The 24,568-nt window shown below is 38.4% G+C and overlaps 2 protein-coding genes across 5 annotated transcripts in view; one reads left to right on the top strand and one right to left on the bottom strand.

The window, feature by feature from the left end:
- LOC125106316 (protein adenylyltransferase SelO-like) overlaps positions 1-15,429 on the top strand; it is a 37,058-nt gene extending 21,629 nt beyond the window's left edge. The window contains exons 13-19 of one of the 4 annotated variants that reach the window (XM_047740170.1): positions 1,815-1,859; positions 1,958-2,039; positions 2,142-2,234; positions 3,257-3,333; positions 4,568-4,611; positions 10,851-10,930; positions 15,073-15,429. In XM_047740170.1, the coding sequence (XP_047596126.1) occupies positions 1,815-1,859; positions 1,958-2,039; positions 2,142-2,234; positions 3,257-3,333; positions 4,568-4,611; positions 10,851-10,930; positions 15,073-15,195 (544 nt within the window). In that variant the 3' untranslated portion in view covers positions 15,196-15,429. Of the gene's footprint in view, positions 1-1,814; positions 1,860-1,957; positions 2,040-2,141; positions 2,235-3,253; positions 3,334-4,567; positions 4,612-10,850; positions 10,931-12,936; positions 13,420-15,072 lie in introns of those variants that run through there. The other 3 variants (XM_047740168.1, XM_047740172.1, XM_047740171.1) reach the window with 3 other exon arrangements.
- APBB1IP (amyloid beta precursor protein binding family B member 1 interacting protein) overlaps positions 1-24,568 on the bottom strand; it is a 147,651-nt gene that overhangs the window by 5,629 nt on the left and 117,454 nt on the right. The gene's annotated exons all lie outside the window — the stretch shown is intronic.

Here is a 24,568-nt window from a genome sequence, read left to right as displayed (position 1 = left end):
AGTATAATCACTTCTGTGTCTCAGGGCACCTGGGTGGCTCAGTCAGTTAAGTGTCTGCCTTCGGCTCAGGTCATGATCCTGAGGTCCTGGGATAGAGCCCCGCATTTGGTTCCCTGCCCAGCATGGATTCTGCTTCTCCCTCTGCCTGCCACTCCCTCTGCTTGTGCTCTCTCTCTCTCTCTCTCTGTCAAATAAATAAATAAAATCTTAAAAAAAAAATCATTTCTCTGTCCCTAATGTATTTGCCAGAAGATAAAGCATATTTTTCACTCTCTCCCCCACCTGTCCCCCAAATCTAAAATTGGATTTCCAGTACAAGATCCCAAGCGGAAGGCAAAGCATAGAGTAATTTCATTAACCCCAGGCAACAAAAAAAGATTACTACGATAAAGATAAAAGTTTTATATACCACCTATGGTTTTCTTAATTAATATAACTAAAGATATATTGGTAATGCATCATAGTTCAAAATCGAAGCAATATAAAACAATATTCATTAAGCAGTCACTCTTGTCTCCATGAATTTTCTCTCCCTTTTGCCTTGCAGAGTTCATTTATTTGCTCAACAAATACTTACTGAGGTCCTCAGTATGTGCCTGACATTGTTCTAAGTGCTAAGGGGACAGCAGTGAATCAAACAGCAGGATAGTTGGGCCTGTGCAGTGCTTGCTTCTGGTGGGAGAGACAGTCACACAGAATAAATAAGTTCCATAGCTTATGAGAAGGAGATGAGTACAATGGAGAAACACTAGCAGGAGATAGGGAATAAAGGCAGCAGGGTTTGCAGTTTTAAAAGGATGGTCAGGACCTCACTCGGGCAAAGGGTTGAAGGAGTCGCAGGAGCAAACTACACAGATACCTGGGGGAAGAGTGCTCTGGGCAAGGGAACAGCCTGTGCAAAGTCCCCGAGCAGGTGTGTGGGGGGTGTTTAAGGAACAGCCAGATGGCTCCTGTGGCTGCCGCAGAATGAGCAAGGGGAAAATTTACGTGGGATGAGGTCAGTAGGGTAAAGAGGGGAGCTTCAGAATGAGTTGAGCTTTTGTATGATTTAAAATACATGTAAAGGGCGCCTGGATGGCTCAGTGGGTTAAAGCTTCTGCCTTCGGCTCAGGTCATGATCCCAGGGTCCCGGGATCAAACCCTGCATAGGGCTCTCTGCTCAGCAGGGAGCCTGCTTCCCCTCCTTCTCTCTCTGTGTGCCTCTCTGCCTACTCATGATCTCTGTCAAATAAATAAATAAATCTTTTAAAAAAATACATTTAAGAATATTAAGAAATAGAAACTTAATTTGTTGGGCGCCTGGGTGTCTCAGATGGTTAAGTGTCTGCCTTCTGCTCAGGTCATGATCTCAGGGTCCTGGGATCCATCCCCACATCGAGTCGTTCCTCCCCACCCCCACTGCCCACAGCTGGCTCTGCAGGGAGTCTGCTTCTCCCTCACCCTCTGCCTCTCCCCCTGCTTGTGCTTTCTCTCTCTCAAATGAATAAATAAAATCTTCAAAAGAAAAAAAAAGAAAATTTGTTTAAAGATGAGTTTAAGGTTAAGAAGCTTTAATCTCTCAGAATGCTCATTGAATTGTACAATGCACATTCATGCATTTCACTATGTGCAAATTTTATCTCAATAAAAATAAGATTATAAGACAAAAAGGCTTTAATCTTCATATTTTTATGAAATATATGAATTGAGATTGATAAATGTAATTACCATATTTATATTTAATATGTGGAAAGTTCACATTGTTCTTATGAAACATAATTCAAGAATGTTAATTTTGATCAGGTTTAACTGTCCTTCCTTTTTTCTCCCTGTAGAGCTGCTCAGATTCTTGAGGGGTATCCTGTTCTTTATTACACAAGGTTTGTCCTTTTGAGTAGAGATATTAAAGCATCCTGGTTGGTTTGAGGACAGTTCTTAAAATAGGGAGACTTGAATTGAACTGACATTTCTCTTTCAGATTTAGAGACTTGTTCAAAGCCAAACTGGGGTTACTTGGAGAAAGGAAGGGTGATGACGATTTAATTGCATTTCTCTTACATGTGAGTTTGTCATTTTATCTTTTTTTTTCCGACTAACATTTGAATTATTAATCAGCATCTTCTTGAAGACTTGAGATTGATAAATTTAATTATTTTCATTAGCTCATGGAAAAGACAGAAGCTGATTTTACAATGACATTTCGGCAGCTCAGCGAGATTACTCAAAGCCAGTTAGAGGAGCTCAACATTCCCCAGGTAGTCATTTGTGACATTTTGTTTTCTCTTAATTAAGTTTTCTTTAACAGATGTATTGAGGTATAATTTACATGCCATAAAATCCCACTGGCCTTAAGTATATAATGCAGTGATCTTTTATAATTTACAGATTTGGGCATTTATCACCGTGATTTGATTCTAGAACTGTCCCCCCATCACCCTAAAAAGAAGATCCTTTGTGCCCATTTGCCGTTAATCTCTGTTTCCACTCCTAGCCCCAAGCAGCTACTAATTTACTTTGTGTCTCCAGGTTTTCACTTTCTAGACAGTTCCTATAAATGGAATCATACAAAATGTGGTCTTTTGCACTTGGCTTCTTCATTAACTTGAGTTTTGTGGTTCCTCCATCTTGTGACTGTATCAGCAGTGTTTCCTCCTTGTTGCTCAGTGGTACTCCCACTGTGTGGCTATTCCATCTTTTGTTGATCCATTTACCAGTTGATGGACATTTGGGTCATTTCCACTTCTTGGCTATTGTGAATAAATACTGCTCTGAGCATCATGTACAAGTTTTTGTGTGAACATGTGTTTTCGTTTCTCTTGGATAGACACTAGGAGTGGAACCGTGTCTTATTAATTTTTATATCCATCCCACCTGACAGTTCCCAGCACAGCACTGACGTTCTATAAATATTTGCTGAATGAATTCATGGTGACAAAATAAAATGCAGTTGCGAATTAAGTTTTTAAAAGTAAATTATATATTATTTAAAGGAAGGCTTTTGGATAATATAAGTACTCACGTGTAATCTCTGTAAAGACTTGGTTTATCTTAAATCATGCCATTACATGAATTTCCGTGAATTAGAATTTTGAGTTGAAGGTTATATAAAGAAAAGAAGAACATATTCTATCTTAGTACTACTTCTATTTAAACTAGCATGTCTTAAAAAATCTGAATATTACAAGTTATTATTAAGGAACATAAAGTAACATGAAGTTAAAATAAACAACTAATATTCATATAATGAGCAGCCTATTACCACGTTTTCATTTAGCAGTTCTGGGCACTGAAGATGATCTCAGAGCACCAGCTTTTCCCCGCCTGGGTATCCCAGTACCTTTTGAGACTGAAGAGGTAAGGTAATCTAACCACTTCTAAAAAAGCATGTGACATATTTAGCAGAGGGAACCCATCAAGTTTTCCTTCAACTTTCTAACATTTCCCTTTTTTTTTAATTTTAATTTTTTAATTTAACATATAATGTATTATTTGCCCCAGGGGCCAACATTTCCCTTTTACTCCTGGGTACTTTGTACCTGCTGAGGTATCTGTGGCAACACCCCACCCATGAAGACAGCACTGGTCTGTTCACCTCAACTCTGATAACACTGCTTCCCTGGTGGCCCAGAGAACCCATGCCCGAAGCCCTGAGGACAGCTCCCCAGGCTTCTAGCCAGTACCTATTAGTTGTCACATCATATACCTTTGTGAGAAGTTACTTTGTGGGGCACCTGGGCGGCTCAATGGGTTAAGCCTCTGCCTTCAGCTCAGGCCATGACCCCACGGTCCTGGGATTGAGCCCAGCATTGGGCTCTCTGCTCCGCAGGGAGCCTGCTCCCCCTTCCTGTCTCTCTGCCTACTTGTGATCTCTCTCTCTGTCAAATAAATAAATAAATAATCTTAAAAAAAAAAAAGGAAGTTACTTTGCTTCATAAATTACAGTGAAGTAGAAGCAACAAACTTGGGAGTAAAGACATTGTAGGTCGTGGCTTCTGAAGGGAGAGATGGAGAGAAGTAGCTCTTCCCAGTTTAATTGCCCCTGAGGGCTGTTTGTATAGATGAACATGATTAATCAAGAAAAGGAAAAAATGGAATTATTTTCAGAAAACTATTTAAAATAAAAGTATCAGACAATTTAGATTTTTTTTAGACAAAACTTTTTAATTTGTAAAAATAAAAGGTTTGGGATTAGCTAAAATAAACAAGGTAGTATTTTATATATTTTTTAATCAAACTCAGTATTTTTTATCTTCCTTTCAGACACTGATTCAATGTGATTTTTTTAAGAAAGATTTTATTTATTTATTTGACAGAGAGTGAAAGAGGGAACACAAGCAGGAGAATGGGAGAGGGAGAAGCAGGTTCCCCACTGAGCAAGGAGCCCAGTGTGGGTTTCCATCCCCAGACTCTGGGATCACCTCCTGAGCCGAAGGCAGTTGCTTAACCAACTGAGCCACCCAGGCGCCCCTCAATGTGATTTTTAAATGTTTTTCCCCAATATTTGTCTTGTGAAATAATTCCCATCCTTTTAAAAAGAAGATATGAGGAGACAATGGTTAATTTTGTCCTTTGTTTTATTCTTTATTAGTAACATGAATGATTCAGATTCTGAAAGAAGAAAAAGAATGGCAAGTGAGTAAACCTTTTGATTTTTTTCAACTTTAATGATTATCACATAAAAGCATGTAATTACTTGAGTAACAACTGATGGTTGTTTTTTGGTTTTTGTTTTGGGTTTGTGTTTTTTTTTTTAAGATTTTGTTTATTTATCTGAGAGAGAGAGAGAGAGCACGAGAAGGGGAGGGTCAGAGGGAGAAGCAGACTCCCCACTGAGCAGAGAGCCGGATGTGGGACTCGATCCCAGGACTCGAGGATCATGACCTGAGCCAAAGGCAGTCACCAAACCAACTGAGCCACCCAGGCACCCTTATGGCTTGTTTTTAACTAGAATAATTCTAGTTGAGTATATTTTAGTTGAGTTGAAGTGTCAGCTACGAGCTTTTCTAAATGACCTTTAACGGAGTATAACAGTTCTACTTTTAATACGTTTGCATATTGAAGTTAAAAATAATATTGTCCTAAGAGATGGTAGAGAGACAAGGTAGTTTGGGTTATGGTGGGAAGAATGTGAGTCTGGGGATCTGGCAGATGAATCTCATCTTGCCACCTTTTAGCTGAATGATCTGAAAGATACTTAACTCTGAGTTTCAAGGCCCTTAGCTATGATAAAATGGGGATATTTTGCAGCATTGTTATAATGAGAAATAATGTATGTAAAGTTTGCTGGTACAGTGCATGGGCCATAATATACATCCAGTAAATGATGGCTCTAAAAAGGAATCATCTCTATATATCGATTTCAGTTTATCATGTGACTTCACACTTGGATTGGAGAAGAACAAAAAGGAAATTAGTTCTTTCCACAGTGCGGATTCTAAGGAGATCAAAGAAGTTCAGACAGAAGGTCCAAGGTCCTTGAGTCCTGTTGCCTTCCTTAGGACTCATCTAAAGAGCTAGTGCGTGTCGTCGGGGTGGCTGAACCGTGGGAATGAAATAAGGATGAAGCTCATATTCCACGTTACGTTACGGAATGAGATTCCTTCTTGAGCTCGGGGCATTATCATAGAAATAAAACCAAGTTTAGCTTTTACAGGGAAGTGAGTGATCTATTTGGGGCTCAGCATGGATTTTGTTGCCAGCCACCTCTTTGCCAACCACAGGTGCAGTCACACAGAATTCTTAAGCCAGCTCAGAATGTGGACACTCAGCAGTTAAGAGAAAGAAGAAATCGAAAGACCAACATGTGGTGGCAGTCTTTAGTTTCTGGATTTGTTTGCTTATGGCAGGATGGATGAGGTGGTTAATGAAAAAATGTAATAAACTCAAGGCTGCAGCTTTCAGTTACTTTAGAGAAGTAGTAATGCTGAAACAGTGTGTTCTCCAGGAAGGGAGAAAGATAAATTTCCACCAAGAGCAATGGTCTGATAAAAGTTCATAATGACAGGGGTGCCAGGGTGGCTCAATGGGTTAAGCCGCTGCCTTCGGCTCAGGTCATGATCCCAGGTCCTGGGTTCAAGCCCCACATCGGGCTTTCTGCTCAGCAGGGAGCCTGCTTCCTCCTCTCTCTCTGCCTGCCTCTCTGCCTACTTGTGATTTCTCTCTGTCAAATAAATAAATAAAATCTTTAAAAAAAAAAAAGTTCATAATGACAATTCCGTTATTTTTTTAAAGTTACACTTCCATGTATTACTATATATTTAATTGATATGAAAATGCAAATATGTAAGAAATTGCACAAATTCATGTAACAGTGTGTCCAGGGATGTGGAATTGAACTGAACAGGCATGAAGAAATAAAATATCTAAGAAGAGTGTCCAGTGTAGGAAGTCTTGTTCGTCATTTCCCTTACAGAGTCTTCATTTCTCATCTCTTGACCTGAGTTTCTTTTTTTAGAGGGGCAGCATGGCCTGGCCTCTGGGGTTGGACCAGCTGTACCTGAGCTCTGGTTCAGCTCTCTATTTCCTAGATGTTATTAAGTGGGTCACTTGATTCCTTCATCCCTCTTTTTCTCTTTCTGGTGTATATATATACTTTTTTTAGTGGCTTTATTAAGGTATAATTTACATAACAAAATTCATTCATTTCTAGTATACAGTGATTTTTTTTTTGAACTAAATTAAAACTGTGCAATTGTGACAGTCCAGTGTGTGTGTGTTTAAAGATTTTATTTATTTATTTGACAGAGAGAGACAGCGAGAGAGGGAACAGAAGCAGGGGGAGTGGGAGAGGGAGAAGCAGGCTTCCCACTGAGCAGGGAGCCAGATGTGGGGCTCGATCCCACGATCCTGGGATCATGACCTGAGCCCGAGGCAGATGCTTAATGACTGAGCCACAGAGGTGCCACAACAGTCCAGTTTTAAAACGTTTTTATCCATTTGACCTCACTTTTGTTTCCTCATCTGTAAAATGCATTTACATCATGGATTATTGCACAAAATCAGGGAGATCATAGTTGGCACATAATAAGTACTCAGTACGTATCAGCTATTACGTTAGTATAGAGTACATTAAATATCTTTGTTTAATAGACTGGAATGACTATGTTTTTTAGAAACCCAAAGACTAAAAATATATTGCTGTTGTATATTGTTTCAAGACATTTAAAAAAATCAATAGTAGGTTAGGGGAAGATTTTTTTAAGTATCCACGCCCAACGTGGGGCTTGAACTCACGAGCCTACAGTTAAGAGTTGCATGTTCTACCAGCTAAGCCAACCAGGGATTCCAGGGGAAGATTTGCTTTAATTTTTTTTTGTAAATGCTCCAAGTTGCAAGCAAAGGGAACATCAAAGAGGAGTGTTTTAGTCTTAGATTTAAAAAAAAAAAAACCTCTATAAACTTTATTATTATTATTTTTATTTTTTAAGATTTTATTCATTTATTTGAGAGAGAGCGTAAGCGAGAGAGCAGGAGAGGGAGAGGGAGAAGCAGACTCCCCACTGAGCAGGAAACCCGATATGGGGCTCGATCCCAGGACCCTGAGATCATGACCTGAGCTGAAGGCAGCCATTTAACCCACTGAGCCACCCAGGCGCCCCTAAACTTTATTATTTTTAAGCCTCCAAAAACTCTACGATCATAGCCACCAAAGGGCATTGATCACTTCTCTTCTGTGTCACATAGTGCCCACCCAGCCCAAGATCATAGTAAAATTTTGTTTAATAAATGCTTTTTATTCCCGTCATTACTGTGCCCTGAGAACAGCCATTGTGGCTCCCGCATTATATGACTGGGCTTATATTGCTGGGGGGAGGTTTTAAAAAGCTCTAAAACAGCCGCATCTACAAAAAAACCCAACTTGCATCCGCATAATTCTGCTTTCTTTGTGCCTAGCTGTGAATATGTGGCACATGCTCAGGAGAAACTTTGCTTGTCCTTAGAACAGGTGTTTTAGCACTCCAGGCCAACTATGTTGAAATCCTGGGTGTGCGCCTCATTGGAAAATACAACCCCAGGCCTAGTTCGCAGACTTCCCCATCTGTCACCTTGCAAATGGCATGCTCACTGATCACGGAGAATGAATTGGCCCAGACTGGGATTGGCTCTGCACAAACTTCTCTTTGGGAAAAGAACACACAGAGAACGCTTGTATGATTGCAAGTCTGAGACATTTCCTTTGTGTGCTAAGGATTCTCGATAGAAATTAAGCAAGATCATTTGGGAATCGAGGTGAAAGTGCTCTCTGTTAAGGGGGTAGTATAAATTTAAACTGTGACCTCAAGTAGATATTTCAGACCTGACCTTTTGTAGATAATAGAATAAAAGAAAAATTTCCTTCTTAATTTTTCTTCCTGGACATTAAAAAAAGAGGGAAACAGAAGGAACAATGGAAGATGCTATATTTATAATAATTTTTCTCTTCAAGTATTTTAATAACTATTTAACAATGACAGTAAGATTTATTTTTATTGAGTTAAATAAAGGATAAATAGAACTACCATTTTCCAGTTGCATTGCCAGCCTATGAGAGATTAGTTGTGTTTAATAATTTGAAGAGTTTAGTGTTTTATGATCATCGAGTCTGCTGACTTTCTGATATGTTAATTTTTTCAAATTGGATGGTAGCAATGACATGCTTTATTTATATTATGATGTAGTCAGTAAATCATAGTTTTAAATCTCTTCCAGCACTAAATTTGCTTCTTCAGAAAAATATACTCAGCCCCTATTACATGCCCCCCTTTTTGTACAGTCACATTGTTCAAAGCTAAAACTACAAAGAGAATTTGAGACACCCCAGGGGATCAGGGAGTACCACATTACATGGAACTCTGGCAGGGTTTGTGTGTGGACATAATCCTCATAACCCACTGCTTAAAATTAAAAGTTGAGAAAGTTCCCAAGTAGGTAAAAAGTACAGAATCCGGGGTGCCTGGGTGGCTCAGTGGGTTAAAGCCTCTGCCTTCGGCTCAGGTCATGATCTCAGGGTCCTGGGAATCGGGCTCTCTGCTCAGTGGGGAGCCTGCTTCCTCCCTCTCTCTCTGCCTGCCTCTCTGCCTACTTGTGATCTCTGTCAAATAAATAAATAAAATCTTTAAAAAAAATTAAAAAAATAAAACAAATTTTTAAAAAGTACAGAATCCATAACTCCTCAAAGAATCTTAAAAACAGATCTACAACTTTCTGATTTCCAAGTAGTTTGTATGTTTATTTCCATATATATATATACAAATGCATATTTATATATTTATAACTTGGTCCAAAGCACTTCTGCTTTTGTAGCTGAGATTTCCAGTATGTTTTAACAATATTTCATTGCTAGGTTTCTATGAAATGCCTGTCTATGAAATGCCCTATGAAATTCCTAGGTTTCTATGAAAGTTTTGGTCAAACTTTTCATTGGAAAGCTCTACTCTCCCTCTGCCTATGCTAAGAATTTCCACAATTCCCTTTGCATGCTAGTTTCCTTTTTGTTTGTATGTATTTTCTATGTATATGTGTTTTATTTTAAACAAGTACTGTATGAATTCTTTAAAATTTGAAAAATGCAAACTGATAGACCAAAAAAAAAAAAAAATCCCATTTTCCCAAACATAGTTATTATTTACTTTTTGATACATTTACTTCTAGTCTCTCTTTTTCTGTGAGTATTGATTAGGAAAAAAATGTAGTAGTAATCATACAATGGTATAATTTAGGTCTTTCTTTCTTTTGATAAAAGTAAACAAGGCATTTTCTCATGCTTTTATAATGTAACATTTTTAACTGCTGCACAATATTTCTTAGAAAGTGTATGCAGTGTTTTATTCCCCTACTAAGTATTTAAAATGTTTCTAGTTTTCCTTAATATAAATAATAACTTTTTAAAAAGATTTTATTTATTTATTTGACAGACAGAAATCACAAGTAGGCAGAGAGGCAGGCAGAGAGAGAGAGGAGGAAGCAGGCTCCCTGGGATCATGACCTGAGCGGAAGGCAGAGGCTTTAACCCACTGAGCCACCCAGGCGCCCCTAAATAATAACTTTTTATGTTTAAATCTGTTTTCACAGACTATGCTCCTACAGAATCACTGGGTCACAGGGCACTTCTTATCATATCATTAAATTATACGTCATATCTTAGAAGATCGTTAAAGCCAAGTTGAAAGAATTTGTATATTTCCTCCATTCAAGTAGCTCAGCAAACTGTTGAGAATCACAAAATGATGATTCCTGGAGTCCACTCAGAATTTCTTTTGTGCTAGTGAGGAGAAGTATCCCTCCTCTCCACTCAGCGGATAAAATATTTTCAAAAAGGCTCATCTCAACTAAAGACATAGTTTCTGGAATTTTTCTAAATGTGCCATTATTATAATTCCTTTAAAATGACAAAATGCATGTTTACTCTCAAAAATATAAATTTATAAAGAGTTTTGCCTGCATGTAACCTTTCGTGTTTGCTCTTGTCAGCATTAACATCAAGCAGTCCTACTACGCCAGATCTGAATTCTGAGCTTAAAGATGTTAAAAGCAGCACCTTCTCTTCCCCAACCTCCACCTAGGCAAAAGGGCCTAATTCAGATGCCTTGACTACTTTCTCCATGCTTTAGGAAGTGCTTAGGGAACTGAACATGGTGAAGAAACCAAAGTAATGATGAAACACTGAAGAGAAAAACCAAACACAGTATTGCTCATAATGCTCCAAAAAGTGTTTTCTATACCATAGCAGCATACATTGTTACAAACAATAAAAATGGACCGATACCAATCATTTCTTCTCATTTGTACCTTCCAGCACCGTTCTTAAAGCTTATCTAATTTGGGGGATAATTTCATATGGCCTGTGTGGACTTAATAATTTATTGTTCCAAAATGTGCTTTTTCCCCTGAAGCTGTTAATCCTAGATATGTACTGAAGAACTGGATGGCAGAGTCTGCAGTGAGAAAAGCAGAAAGGAATGATTTTTCAGAGGTAAGATGTTTGAGTCTTCTGGCTTTATTTTTAGTAATTTAAATGTATTGTATTTTACGCACACTTATGTTGCTTGTAGACATGCTAAACTAGACCATTGCCAGTACCAACTTCCCAAAATTCTTGCTGCCTGGTCTCCCTTTTTTTGCTTTTCAGTGAATCTTCTTTTCTCATATTTTCTAATTTATTTTTTAATGGATTTAAAATTTTAGAGATTCAGTTTATCCTGTATCTGTATTCAAATTTCTGAGGGTCTGATTCTGCTGTTTATTGGTTATGTTTTGGACTTCTGGATTTCAATCTCTGAGATCCAGAGAAGCCTGATTTTTTAAAAGACTTTATTCATTTATTTGAGAGAGAGAGCATGAGTGGGATATGGGGCAAAGGGAGACACGGGCTCCCCACCGAGCAGGGAGCCTGATGTGGGGCTTGATCCTGAGACCTTGGGATCATGACCTGAGCCGAAGGCAGATGCTTAACCGACTGAGCCACCCAGGTGCCCCAGTGAAGCCTGATTTAAGGGTGCATCTCTCCAAAGGGAATTAGCTTTTTGCTTCTAGCAGGTGTCCGTGGCACGAGCCACGTGGGTCCACTAATCCTGACAGCAGTGAAGATGGGATGAACGAAATCTACATGAATCTGCCTGGATGAATCCCACATACAATGTTCGGCAAGACAAGCAAGTGGCAAAGGCATATGACAGGCACCCCTTAAATACAGGGTGAAACATGCAAAACTATATGCCACATAGGGAGGCATGCATATATAATAAAAGTAACAACATGAATAAAGATGATAAACATCATCTTCGGACAGTGGTTACTTCGAGGTGAGGAAGAAATCTGAGTTAGGGAAGGAGACTCACTCTGGGCTCTAATGCTATTGGGACTATCTGATTTCTGAAGGTGGCTGGAGGGTACACGGGGGTTCGTGTATTGTTCTGCATACCTTCTTGTATGCTTCAAGTACTTCATAATCAATTATTGAAAATACAGTGCACATAATACATGTTTTAGAAGAGGACTGGCCTTGGAACTCATGCTGTCACTGTCCTGCACTGGAGTAGATGTTATTGATGCTCATGGCTCTCCTTCTGACACTGGTCCCACCTCAGAATCATTCCCACCACAGCATGTATGTGGTCACAACAAAGTGATCAGAGTTGGCATCAGAGAAACTGATGAGAAATCAGAGAAACTATTTTTGCTTTTTTATTTTTTAAAGATTTATTTATTCTAGAGAGAGTGCGAGAGAGCATGTGTGAGTGGGGGAAGGGGCAGAGGGAGAGAGAGAGAATCTCAAGCAGACTCCCCACTGAGCACGGAGCCAGATGTAGGGCTCGATCTCATGACCCTGAGATCAAGACCTGAGAGGAAACCAAGAGTTGGACATTTAACCAACTGAGCCACCTGGGGGGCCCCTTGTTTTCGTTATTTCTAATTTGGGACTTGCATTAACTTTTTATTTTAGTAGTTTCATTAGCCTGACAAATCTAGGTTTTTACTTTAGAAAACAGAACATTTTAAAATGTAATCTTTCTATGGTATTAAAGAGAAAGAGAAGGGAGAGAGCTCAGTGTTTATAGTTAAGTCAGCCTAAGCTGAGAAGAGGAAACATTGTTTCATTAGCTGTCCCTTGGCTTCTTTCTCCTTCCTTCCCTATCTTTTGTTCCTTGTTTTCTTCCCTTCCCCCAAATTATATCTGAGCAAGGGTGCACTGCCCACCGTGGGTGGAGAGAGGTCTTTATTGGTTCAAGTGAACATTCAGATTCCTAAGACTAACACAGGCTGCTCTCGGCCCCACCCAACTCAGACGGAGGACAGACAGGCTGACCAGCGGGGCGGCATCAGGCTCCCCATTCGCCGGAGGCCTGGGGTGACCCAGGCCAGCAGCTCTGCGCAGCAGCGAGGCTCAGGTGTGCAGAGACAAGGCCCACCCTGGGAAGATGCAGGGGCAGCCCTGGCTTAAAACCTTCCTGTTCCATAGACACTCGTATCTCGTCACAGCCTCATAGGCATCGTTTCCAGTGTCCCCACAAGAGATCTGTCTTGTACCAAGTCACCACACTAAACAAAGCCTGAAGCATTCTGGCAGGTATCTACAGACCTCCCATGCAGAAGCTGCTCGTCCGTCCTAAGCAATGCTATATGGTGATATATGCGGTTGTCATACTGCCTTATCAAGTGACTAGGGGAACAGATCTAGGAAGTTAATTAAGGGTTTAATTCTCATGCAGGGAAGGAAAAAGATTTTTTTAAATCTTTATACAGGGAACCCTTTACACACATAACTTGTATTTACCTGCCTGTATCAAACATTTCTTGAGAATCTATGTGAGGTGCTATGAAGAAGTATATAAAAATGCATTCAGAGAGATTTTTAGTTAGCAAGTGAGATTAGGTATAAAAGTAACTTCAATAAAAGGAGATGTATAGAAAACACCTAGGGAAATTAAGAGGGACTCTAAGCACCTAGGGAAATTAAGAGGGACCGTATTGATTATGATGAGTCTTCCTATTTAAAATATTAGTAATACAGGGACGCCTGGGTGGCTCAGTTGGTTAAGCAGCTGCCTTCGGCTCAGGTCATGATGCCAGCGTCCTGGGATCGAGTCCCACATCAGGCTCCTTGCTTGGTGGGGAGCCTGCTTCTCCCTCTGCCTCTGCCTGCCATTCTGTCTGCCTGTGCTTGCTCTCTCTCCCTCTCTCTCTGACAAATAAATAAAAAAAAATCTTTAAAAAAATATTAGTAATACAGTAATACCCTCTATTTGATCTCTTGGTACTTTCTTAGTATAGATAATCATGAACCTTTTTCTGTCAGAACCAAGCATTCCTTTGTCAATACCCAAGGAAATGACAAAACCACCAAAAAGCATATTTTAGTTGAGGTATAGTTGACATGTAACATTATATTACTTTCATGTGTATGACATGATGATTCAATATTTGTATATAACGTGAAACTATGACCACAGTAATTCTAGTTAACATCACTATAGACGGTTACAAAATTTTTTTCTTGTGATGAGTTCTTTTTTTTTCTCCCAGTGTTCCAAAATTCATTGTTGATACACCACACCCAGTGCTCCATGCCATACGTGCCCTCCTTAATACCCACCACCAGGCTCAGCCAACCCCCTACCCCTCCCCTCCAAAACCCTAAGTTTGTTTCTCAGAGTCCATAGTCTCTCATGGTTTGTCTCCCCCTCCGATTTACCCCCACTTATGTCTCCTCTCCATCTCCCAATGTCCTCCGTGTTATTCCTTATGCTCCATAAGTAAGTGAAACCATATGATAATTTACTCTCTCTGCTTGACTTACTTTGATGAGTTAAGATCTACTTTCTAGGAACTTTCAAATATGCTCTACAGTATTATTAACTCTAGTCACCATGCTATATATTACATTCCCATGACTTATTTATTTTATAACTGGATAAAAATATGCATTTTGATCCTAGAATTATTGTTGAAAGAGATGTGTTCTTTGATGCCTCAGTCTATTACCAAGGCTCAAATTACAAATGAGGAAGCAGCATGAGTTGGAATCCATGCCCTTGATTTGGAAAGGCTGCAAACCACTGACATTCTTTTATTTTTGTAAATATTTTATTTATTTATTTTTTAAAGATTTTATTTATTTATTTGACAGAGATCACAAGTAGGCAGAAAGACAGGCAGAGAGGCAGGCAGAGAGAGAGGAAGGGAAGCAGGCTCCCTGCTGAGCAGAGAGTTCAATGCCGGCTCTATCCCAGAACCCTGGGATCATGACCTGAGCGGAAGGCAGAGGCCTTAACTCCACTAAGCCACCCAGGCGCCCCTATTTTTGTAAATATTTTAGAAAATTATAATTCTCTTTATGCTGTAAAAGAACTTCAAAGTTATTGGGACATATATATGTAGTATTTGTGACAGGGTATGTTTTGCTGTCCTGTTTTAGCACAAAACTAGTACTTCAAGGAACTTCTGTGGGATGATAGGAATTTTAAGTAACAGCTATAGCTGAAATCTTAATAAAACATAAAATGATTAAACATTTTTAAAGAAATATAAATTTAGCCTTGTCATTCTGGGAATTTAGAAAACTGGTAAGGGTTCTGAGGAAGAAATCTGTATCTGTGTGCTTCTGTTGTTTGCCAGGTCCGTCTTCTCCAGCATGTTCTTCAGCATCCTTTCCAGAAGCATTCTGCCGCTGAGAAAGCAGGCTACGCCTCCCCCACTCCTTCTTGGGCTGAAGACCTCAGAGTTAGCTGCTCATCTTAGTTTAGGGTAAATAAATTAAGGAATACTCTGTCATTGAATTCGACATAGAATGATCTATTTGATAAATTCTTAATGACTATCTACATTTTGATGATAATGCTGCATTTCATAAAAAGGATTATGATTGCAAATATTTTTTAATCATATAAACTGGACCTATTCTTTGGAATAACTTTGTGATCATTTTTGTTCTAATGAAGAACTTCAGTGGAATAATAAAATATGTTTGGCAACTGCGTGTGTTACTTTCAATAACTGAAAAGTCTTATCGCAATCTTTTAATGAACTTACAAGTATTCATTTAAGACATGCTACGTACCCAGTGCTGTGGGGCACATCAGATCAGTATGTAGTTTAACTGTACTCCTAGAGCTTTTTTGTCTATTATGATAGTTTTCAAACATTAACCAAAGTAAAGAGAATAGTATAATGAACCTGATTTACCAGCCAGCTTCTTAATTATCAGTGCGTGATCAGTATTATTTCATCTACATCCCTACACACTTCCCTCATTTTTAGTTATTGTTTTAATTGAGGTATAATTTCTATATCCCCACATAAGTTCCTGGATGTGTTTCACTTAATTTACAAATATTTTTGTCTGCATCTCCAAACGTTAATGACTGAAAACACACACAATACCATTATCATACCTTAAGACAACTGAACAACTCCCTAATTCATCAAATCCAAGTACTAGTTTTTGGATTTTTCCTTTTGTTTTATAAGTCATTATCACCACTATTATCATTTTATGGTTGCTTATTTGAATTGGGATCCAAGTAAGGACTATACATTCAAATTAGATGATAACAGCTCTTCTGAGTTTCTTTTGATACTTTTGGGTACGACCACTTGCATCTTCTTTTTCCTTCGTTTTGGTTGAAGAAAGCTGGTCACCTATCCCAGAGTGTGTCCCAGAGTGTGCATTTTGCTAGCTGCATCTCGTGTTATTGTTTAACATGTTGTTCTGTCGCCTGTGTTTCTATAAACCCTCAATTTATCGGAGGAAGTACTTGCCATCAGAAGGCAACTGTGGGCACTTCCACCAACAAGTACAGATTGGCTGTTTCTTTCTGTGATATCAGCAGCCACTGACGGTCATCTCCTGGACCCACTGATTCAATAAGGTTGTAAAATGAACATCTAATCCTATCATTCGTTAGCTGGAATCCTTCTATAAAGGAAAAGTTTCTATCATTAATTATTTGGTTATCCTGAGACACCAAAAGGCAAAGAATTGGTTCCCAAGCATGCTCCAAAGACAGTCAGTAGGCTTGTTGATTGGTTTTAGTATCATGAACTCTTGAATTTAAGCACATTTTGTTTTGGACTGTTGCAGTTATTATCCTAACTGATGTACAAATTGTCCCATGTGTGGCCAGCGAGGTTTTATTCACGACGGCTCCTTGTGTACACGTTCCTAGAAGGTTTTGATAGCTTTGTTTTCTGATAGGGTAAGATGTTCCAGGTTCATTGTGCATATTTCTTGCCTTAGCCCTGGAGCCAGTCATTTTTCTAAGGAGACCTCATTCAGGGAAAATATATTCAGGGGAATGGGAATGATATTAGGGAAATGATATTAGAGATCACAGTTTAGATGCTGAATCCTTTGTGAATATTTGAAACTCCTTACAGAGCTTGTTAAATGATAGCCAACATCTGAGTTAAAACCTTCCTTAAAATTAAATGACATGAGCTAAGAACAAAAAAACCCAAATAGCAAAAAGATACATTATTAAAATGTAAAAAAAGTCCTAACCTCTCAAAATTTTACTATTTTTTTGTTATTGTAATAATTGTTCATGTCAAATCTGGAAGAAATGGATGCATTCCTAGAGACATATAAACTACCACAACTGAACCAGGAAGAAATAGAAAGCCTCAACAGACCCATAAGCAGTAAGGAGATTGAAATAGTCATCAAAAATCTCCAAACAAACAAAAGCCCAGGGCCAGACGGCTTCCCGGGGGAATTCTACCAGACATTTAAAGAAGAACTAATTCCTATTCTCCTGAAACTGTTCCAAAAAATAGAAATAGAAGGAAAACTTCCAAACTCATTTTATGAGGCCAGCATCACCTTGATCCCAAAACCAGACAAAGATCCCATCAAAAAAGAGAACTACAGACCAATATCCTTGATGAACACAGATACAAAAATTCTCGCCAAAATACTAGCCAATAGGATTCAACAGTACATTAAAAGGATTATTCACCACGACCAAGTGGGATTTATTCCAGGGCTGCAAGGCTGGTTCAACATCTGCAAATCAATCAATGTGATACAACACATTAATAAAAGAAAGAACAAGAACCATATGATACTCTCCATAGATGCTGAAAAAGCATTTGACAAAGTACAGCATCCCTTCCTGATCAAAACTCTTCAAAGTGTAGGGATAGAGGGCACATACCTCAATATTATCAAAGCCATCTATGAAAAACCCACCGCAAATATCATTCTCAATGGAGAAAAACTGAAAGCTTTTCCGCTAAGGTCAGGAACACGGCAGGGATGTCCGTTATCACCACTGCTATTCAACATAGTACTAGAAGTCCTAGCCTCAGCAATCAGACAACAAAAGGAAATTAAAGGCATCCAAATCGGCAAAGAAGAAGTCAAACTATCACTCTTCGCAGATGATATGATACTCTATGTGGAAAACCCAAAAGACTCCACTCCAAAACTGCTAGAACTTGTACAGGAATTCAGTAAAGTGTCAGGATATAAAATCAATGCACAGAAATCAGTTGCATTTCGCTACACCAACAACAAGGCAGAAGAAAGAGAAATTAAGGAGTCCATCCCATTTACAATTGCATCCAAAACTATAAGATACCTAGGAATAAACCTAACCAAAGAGACTAAGAATCTATACTCAGAAAACTATAAAGTACTCATGAAGGAAATTGAGGAAGACACAAAGAAATGGAAAAATGTTCCATGCTCCTGGATTGGAAGAATAAATATTGTGAAAATGTCTATGCTACCTAAAGCAATCTACACATTTAATGCAATTCCTATCAAAGTACCATCCATTTTTTTCAAAGAAATGGAACAAATAATCCTAAAATTCATATGGAACCAGAAAAGACCTCGAATAGCCAAAGGAATATTGAAAAAGAAAGCCAAAGTTGGTGGCATCACAATTCCAGACTTCAAGCTCTATTACAAAGCTGTCATCATCAAGACAGCATGGTACTGGCACAAAAACAGACACATAGATCAATGGAACAGAATAGAGAGCCCAGAAATAGACCCTCAACTCTATGGTCAACTCATCTTCGACAAAGCAGGAAAGAATGTCCAATGGAAAAAAGACAGCCTCTTCAATAAATGGTGTTGGGAAAATTGGACAGCCACATGCAGAAAAATGAAATTGGATCATTTCCTTACACCACACACGAAAATAGACTCAAAATGGATGAAGGATCTCAATGTGAGAAAGGAATCCATCAAAATCCTCGAGGAGAACACAGGCAGCAACCTCTTCGACGTCAGCCGCAGCAACATCTTCCTAGGAACATCACCAAAGGCAAGGGAAGCAAGGGCAAAAATGGACTATTGGGATTTTATCAAGATCAAAAGCTTTTGCACAGCAAAGGAAACAGTGAACAAAACCAAAAGACAACTGACAGAATGGGAGAAGATATTCGCAAATGACATATCAGATAAAGGGCTAGTGTCCAAAATCTATAAAGAACTTAGCAAACTCAACACCCAAAGAACAAATAATCCAATCAAGAAATGGGCAGAGGACATGAACAGACATTTCTGCAAAGAAGATATCCAGATGGCCAACAGACACATGAAAAAGTGCTCCATATCACTCGGCATTAGGGAAATACAAATCAAAACCACCATGAGATATCACCTCACACCAGTCAGAATGGCTAAAATGAACAAGTCAGGAAATGACAGATGCTGGCGAGGATGCGGAGAAAGGGGAACCCTCCTACACTGCTGGTGGGAATGCAAGCTGGTGCAACCACTCTGGAAAACAGCATGGAGGTTCCTCAAAATGTTGAAAATAGAACTACCCTATGACCCAGCAATTGCACTGCTGGGTATTTACCCTAAAGATACAAACGTAGTGATCCGAAGGGGCACGTGCACCCGAATGTTTATAGCAGCAATGTCTACAATAGCCAAACTATGGAAAGAACCTAGATGTCCATCAACAGACGAATGGATAAAGAAGATGTGGTATACATACACAATGGAATACTATGCAGCCATCAAAAGAAATGAAATCTTGCCATTTGCGATGACGTCGATGGAACTAGAGGGTGTCATGCTTAGCGAAATAAGTCAATCGGAGAAAGACAACTATCATATGATCTCCCTGATATGAGGGAGAGGAGATGCAACATGGGGGGTTAAGGGGGTAGGAGAAGAATAAATGAAACAAGATGGGATTGGGAGGGAGACAAACCATAAGTGACTCTTAATCTCACAAAACAAACTGAGGGTTGATGGGGGGAGGGGGTTTGGGAGAGGGGGGGTGGGGTTATGGATATTGGGGAGGGTATGTGCTATGGTGAGTGCTGTGAAGTGTGTAAACCTGGCGATTCGCAGACCTGTACCCCTGGGGATAAAAATATATGTTTATAAAAAAAAATAAAATTAAAAAAAAATTTCTTTCAAGGCAAAAAAAAAAAATAATTGTTCATGTCAAGTAATAAATGCTCATGTAAAAATGTTTTAAATAAGTATATTGAAAAAACGTGGAAGTCATCCTTCACACTCTACTTCCCCTCTTTCCTATATCCATTCAGTATCCCAGGACAGAATGGATATAAAACAGAATGTTTTATAAGGCTTGTATCTCTTCAGACTTCTGCTGTACATGTACATACTTGCATACCAACATACACTTATATATGTGTATAAACTTATGTGACTAGAGGCATACTTGACACACTGTTTTGTAAACTGCCTTTTATTTAGCTATATATATTGTTAAATATGAACATGTGTGATCTCCTTCATTTGCTTTAATGGTTTAAAATATTCCATAGTATAGATATACCATATTTTGTCAAATTATTTATGTATTTGGTACTCATTTGTGTTTCCAGATTTTTTTCCATTATAAATACAGCATCCTTGTCTATATGTCTTTGCTTTTAGATTCCTACAAATAGAATTAATTGGGTCAAAAGGTGTATGCATTAAATTTTTTTAAAAGATTTTATTTATTATTTGATAAGTAGGCAGAGCAGCAGGCAGAGAGAGAGGGGGGAAGCAGGCTCCCTGCTAAGCAGAGAGCCTGATGTGGAGCTCGATCCCAGGACCCTGAGATCATGACCTGAGCTGAAGGCAGAGGCTTAACCCATTGAGCCACACAGGTGCCCCCAATTTTTTATTTTTTAAGATTTTATTTATTTGTCAGGGAGAGAGGGCACAAGCATGGGAAGCAGTGGGAGTGGCAGGCAGAGGGAGAAACAGGCTCTCTGCTGAGCAGGGAGCCCCATGCAGGACTCTATCCTAGGCCCCCAGGATCATGACCAGAGTTGAAGGCAGACACTTAACAACTGAGCTACCCAGGTGTCTCTGCATTGAAAATGTTTATGTATACTGCCAAACTGAACCCCCAAAAGGCTTTACCAGTTGATATTTCCAATGACATATCACAATATCAGTTTCTTTATACTCTAAGCATTGGATATTATTTTATATATTTTTTGCAGTCTAATACATAAAAATATTATTTTAATATCAATTTTTATTATTCATGTAGCAAATAATTTTTGATTTTCATGTAGTAAATAGTGTTTCTTTTCTATCATTAATATTTTATTCTTTAATGGTGCTTTTTTAAACAGGTTTTTAAAAATTTTCCTATATTGAATTTGGTAATTTAAAAAGTATTTTTAAACTAATTTTTAAACTAATTTAAACTAAATGTCTTATTTAGTTTTGTTTATATTTTATAAAAAGTATTTCCTCATATTTTCTTCTAGTATTTTTAGAATGTGTATGTTTAATCCCTTTGAGATTTATTATTTTTACCCCATTGACAGATAAGTCCCAATACTATTTGTCAGTTTATCCTTTTCATACATGTTTGAAATACTTTTATCATATATATGTCCTCATATCTTTGAGCTCACTGCTAGACTTTTTTTCAGCTCTTCTAGCAATGCAACAGTTAATTATTTTGATTGTATAGTATCAACAGTTAATATATTTCAACAGTTATTCTGCTATCATTAATCTTTTTTTAAAAAAGATTTATTTATTTATTTTAGAGAAGCAGGGGGAAGGGCAGAGGGAGAGACAGAATTCCAAAGCAAGATTCCCTGCTGAGTGCAGAGCCCAAAGCAAGGCTCCATCCCATGATCTTAGAGATCATGACCTGAGTTGAAATCAAGAGCTGGTGAACTGACTGAGACACTCAGGCACCTCCATCATTACTCCTTTGAAATATTTTCTTTGTGGAGTGCCTGGGTGACTCAGTCGGTTGAGCAGCTGACTCATGATTTCAGCTCAGGTCATGATCTCAGGGTCATGAGATTGGGCTCTGCACTGGGTGTAGAGCCTGCTTAAATTTCTCTCTTTCCCTCTGCCCCTCCCCACCACTTAAGAGTGCACATGCTCTTTCTCTGTAAATAAAAAATGAATGTTTTCTTTGCTAGTTAATTATTTTAGTTGAATTTTTATGTTAACTTTCAGAAAAAAATCTTGTTGGGATATTGGTTGGTTTTATATTAAATTTATAGAGTGACTTGGAAAGAATTAACATCTTTACAACATTGAGTTTTCCCATCCAGGAACATGCTACAGGCATTCTTCCCTTTGCATAGTACTGCAGGACTGTAAAAATGGCCACGCAAACTAAAACCATGCAAAGTGATCTAATAATCAATGGGGGAAATTATGATTGTTTTGTGATCTTCAAAAATTTTGGTCAAAACCTTAAAAACTCTTTCACTGTTGGCTATGGATATATAGGGAAATAAAACAGTAAAACTAATATTTAGTGCACTGTAATATAAAACACTAGAAACATTGAGAAAGTATTTTATTTCTAAGAGACTTATTAAGAGTGGCTTGAACAGTGGTTGACTTTTTTCTCATCATTTAACTCATAATACAGAACTAGGATCTTTTCTATATCTTAGTGAGTTGCCACTATTTTTTCTATAACTCCATTTATGTTCAGTTTGAATTTGACTTTCAGTATTATCGCTTTTCATTTATGTATTGCAGTTTCATCTTTATTGGCCAATTTCCTTCTTCCAGTGATCATTTTTTATAAAATGTCATGGGTTTACCACTGGGAGATAAGGAATCAGTGTAACTACACACTTCGCTGTCTGTGCATAAGAATAACAAGTATACAGGGGTGCCTGGGTGGCTCAGTGGCTTAAAGCCTCTGCCTTTGGCTCAGGTCATGATCCCAGGGTCCTGGGATCGAGCCCCGCATCGGGCTTTCTGCTCAGCAGAGAGCCTGCTTCCTCCTCTCTCTCTCTGCCTGCCTCTCTGCCTACTTGTGATCTCTGTCTGTCAAATAAATAAAACAAAAATCTTAAAAAAAAAAAAAGAATAAAAGTATTCAGCGATCAACCACTAACAGACTTTGAAAGAAGTGATATGATTGGTCACTGATCATGATATTCATCTGTTTTTTATGTAGTGATTTGTGGACTGTAATGCTAACGGTGAAGCTTGTACTTTACCCAACTGTTCGGTTATAATACCATGGTAGCAAATGTTGGGAAACTAGTGTTATTTAACTGAATTGTGGTTACTGGAACTTGTGCATGTTGGAACTATGCAAAGTAAGGGCTCTCTGTACCTGTTTCCTAACATTTTCTTTTATGTCCTGAAATTAAAATTTTACAGTTTTCTTCATAGGGGCTTTGAAGATTTCTCTTTTTAAAAAGTGTTTCTTCTTGAGTAAATGAAACAAGATGGGATTGGGAGGGAGACAAACCATAAGTGACTCTTAATCTCACAAAACAAACTGAGGGTTGATGGGGGGAGGGGGGTTGGGAGGAGGGTGGGGTTATGGACATTGGGGAGGGTATGTGCTAAGGTGAGTGCTGTGAAGTGTGTAAACCTGGCGATTCACAGAGCTGTACCCCTGGGGATAAAAATATATGTTTATAAAAAATAAAATTTAAAAAAAAGTTTCTTCTTTTCTTTTTCTTCTTTCTTTTTTTTTTTTTTTTTAAGATTGTATGTATTTATTTAAGACAGAGAGAGAGTGAGTCGGATGGAGGATCACGACCTGCGCTGAAGCCGCTTTAACTGCTGAGCCACCTGGGTGCCTCCAACTTTGAAGATTTCTTACATCAATTCTTAGATATGTTGTAGTTTTTGTTGTCACTGTGTAAAAAGTACACTTTAGTACTACATTTTCTAAATGGACTCACTGGTACGTAGGACAGTTTTTGGTGTCTGTGGTTCATCTTAGCCGTGTTGTTGAACATATGCAGCTTTCAATGGACTGCTTTAGTCTTGTTTTTAACTAGATATTCACATCACCTAAGAATGGAAAATTCTGTCTTTTTGTTCAGCTGCAAATAACTGGAAGTTGACCAACACCGTCTTATCCACATAGAGGTTTGAGTCTCACAAAGGGAAGGGCATGACCAAGCGTTCCAAGGCTGGTGCAGCAGCTCGGCAATGTCCTGAGGGCCCACCCTTGCCTTTCCATTCCCCCATCTCTTTATGGCATTGAGTTGGTCCTTCTCGGCTTGTTGCCTCATGGTCAGCAAATAACTGATGACCTCCAAGCTTTGATCTTGGTCCAGTCTGGATGAAGGAAGGGAACAGGGAAGAAGGGAGGGTGCCTGGAACAGGGAAACAAAATCCTTCCTAGAAATCCCCAACAGTCTTTTACTTACAACTCATTTCTATTTTTGTATTTCGTTGGTAAGGACTGGGTCACATCACCATTTCTGGCTGCAAAGTGAGTCTAGGAAACTATTTTTAGCCAGATATGTTGCCATTCCAACTAGATCTTCTGTTAATTAAGAAGAAAGGGAAATCAGATACGACGTAGATGAAAACTCTTCATTTCTTTCTGTGATTATGAGACTACAGGCTTTCTGTATCCTCTTGCATCCAATTTGGTAATTCGTATGTTTCTTACAAAATTAATCCATCAAGATGCTTAATTTTGTTGACACATATTACATGTGCTATTTATTGTCTCATAATATTTAATTTCTTCCATATCTGTAATTTTGTCCCTGTACTTATTTCTAAACTTCTTAATATATGTTCTCAATCTTTTATCCTTGATTAAATTTGCTAAACCTTAGTCTTTTATGTTGGTCTTTTCAGGTCATTTATTTGCTTTTTTTGATCTTCTGTTTAATTTTTTTAAATTTAATTCTATTTTTTCAGTGTTTA

Source organism: Lutra lutra, chromosome 8, assembly GCF_902655055.1.
Source record: "Lutra lutra chromosome 8, mLutLut1.2, whole genome shotgun sequence".
Classification (NCBI taxonomy): Eukaryota; Metazoa; Chordata; class Mammalia; order Carnivora; family Mustelidae; genus Lutra; species Lutra lutra.
This window is presented reverse-complemented; position numbering and strand designations above follow the sequence as displayed.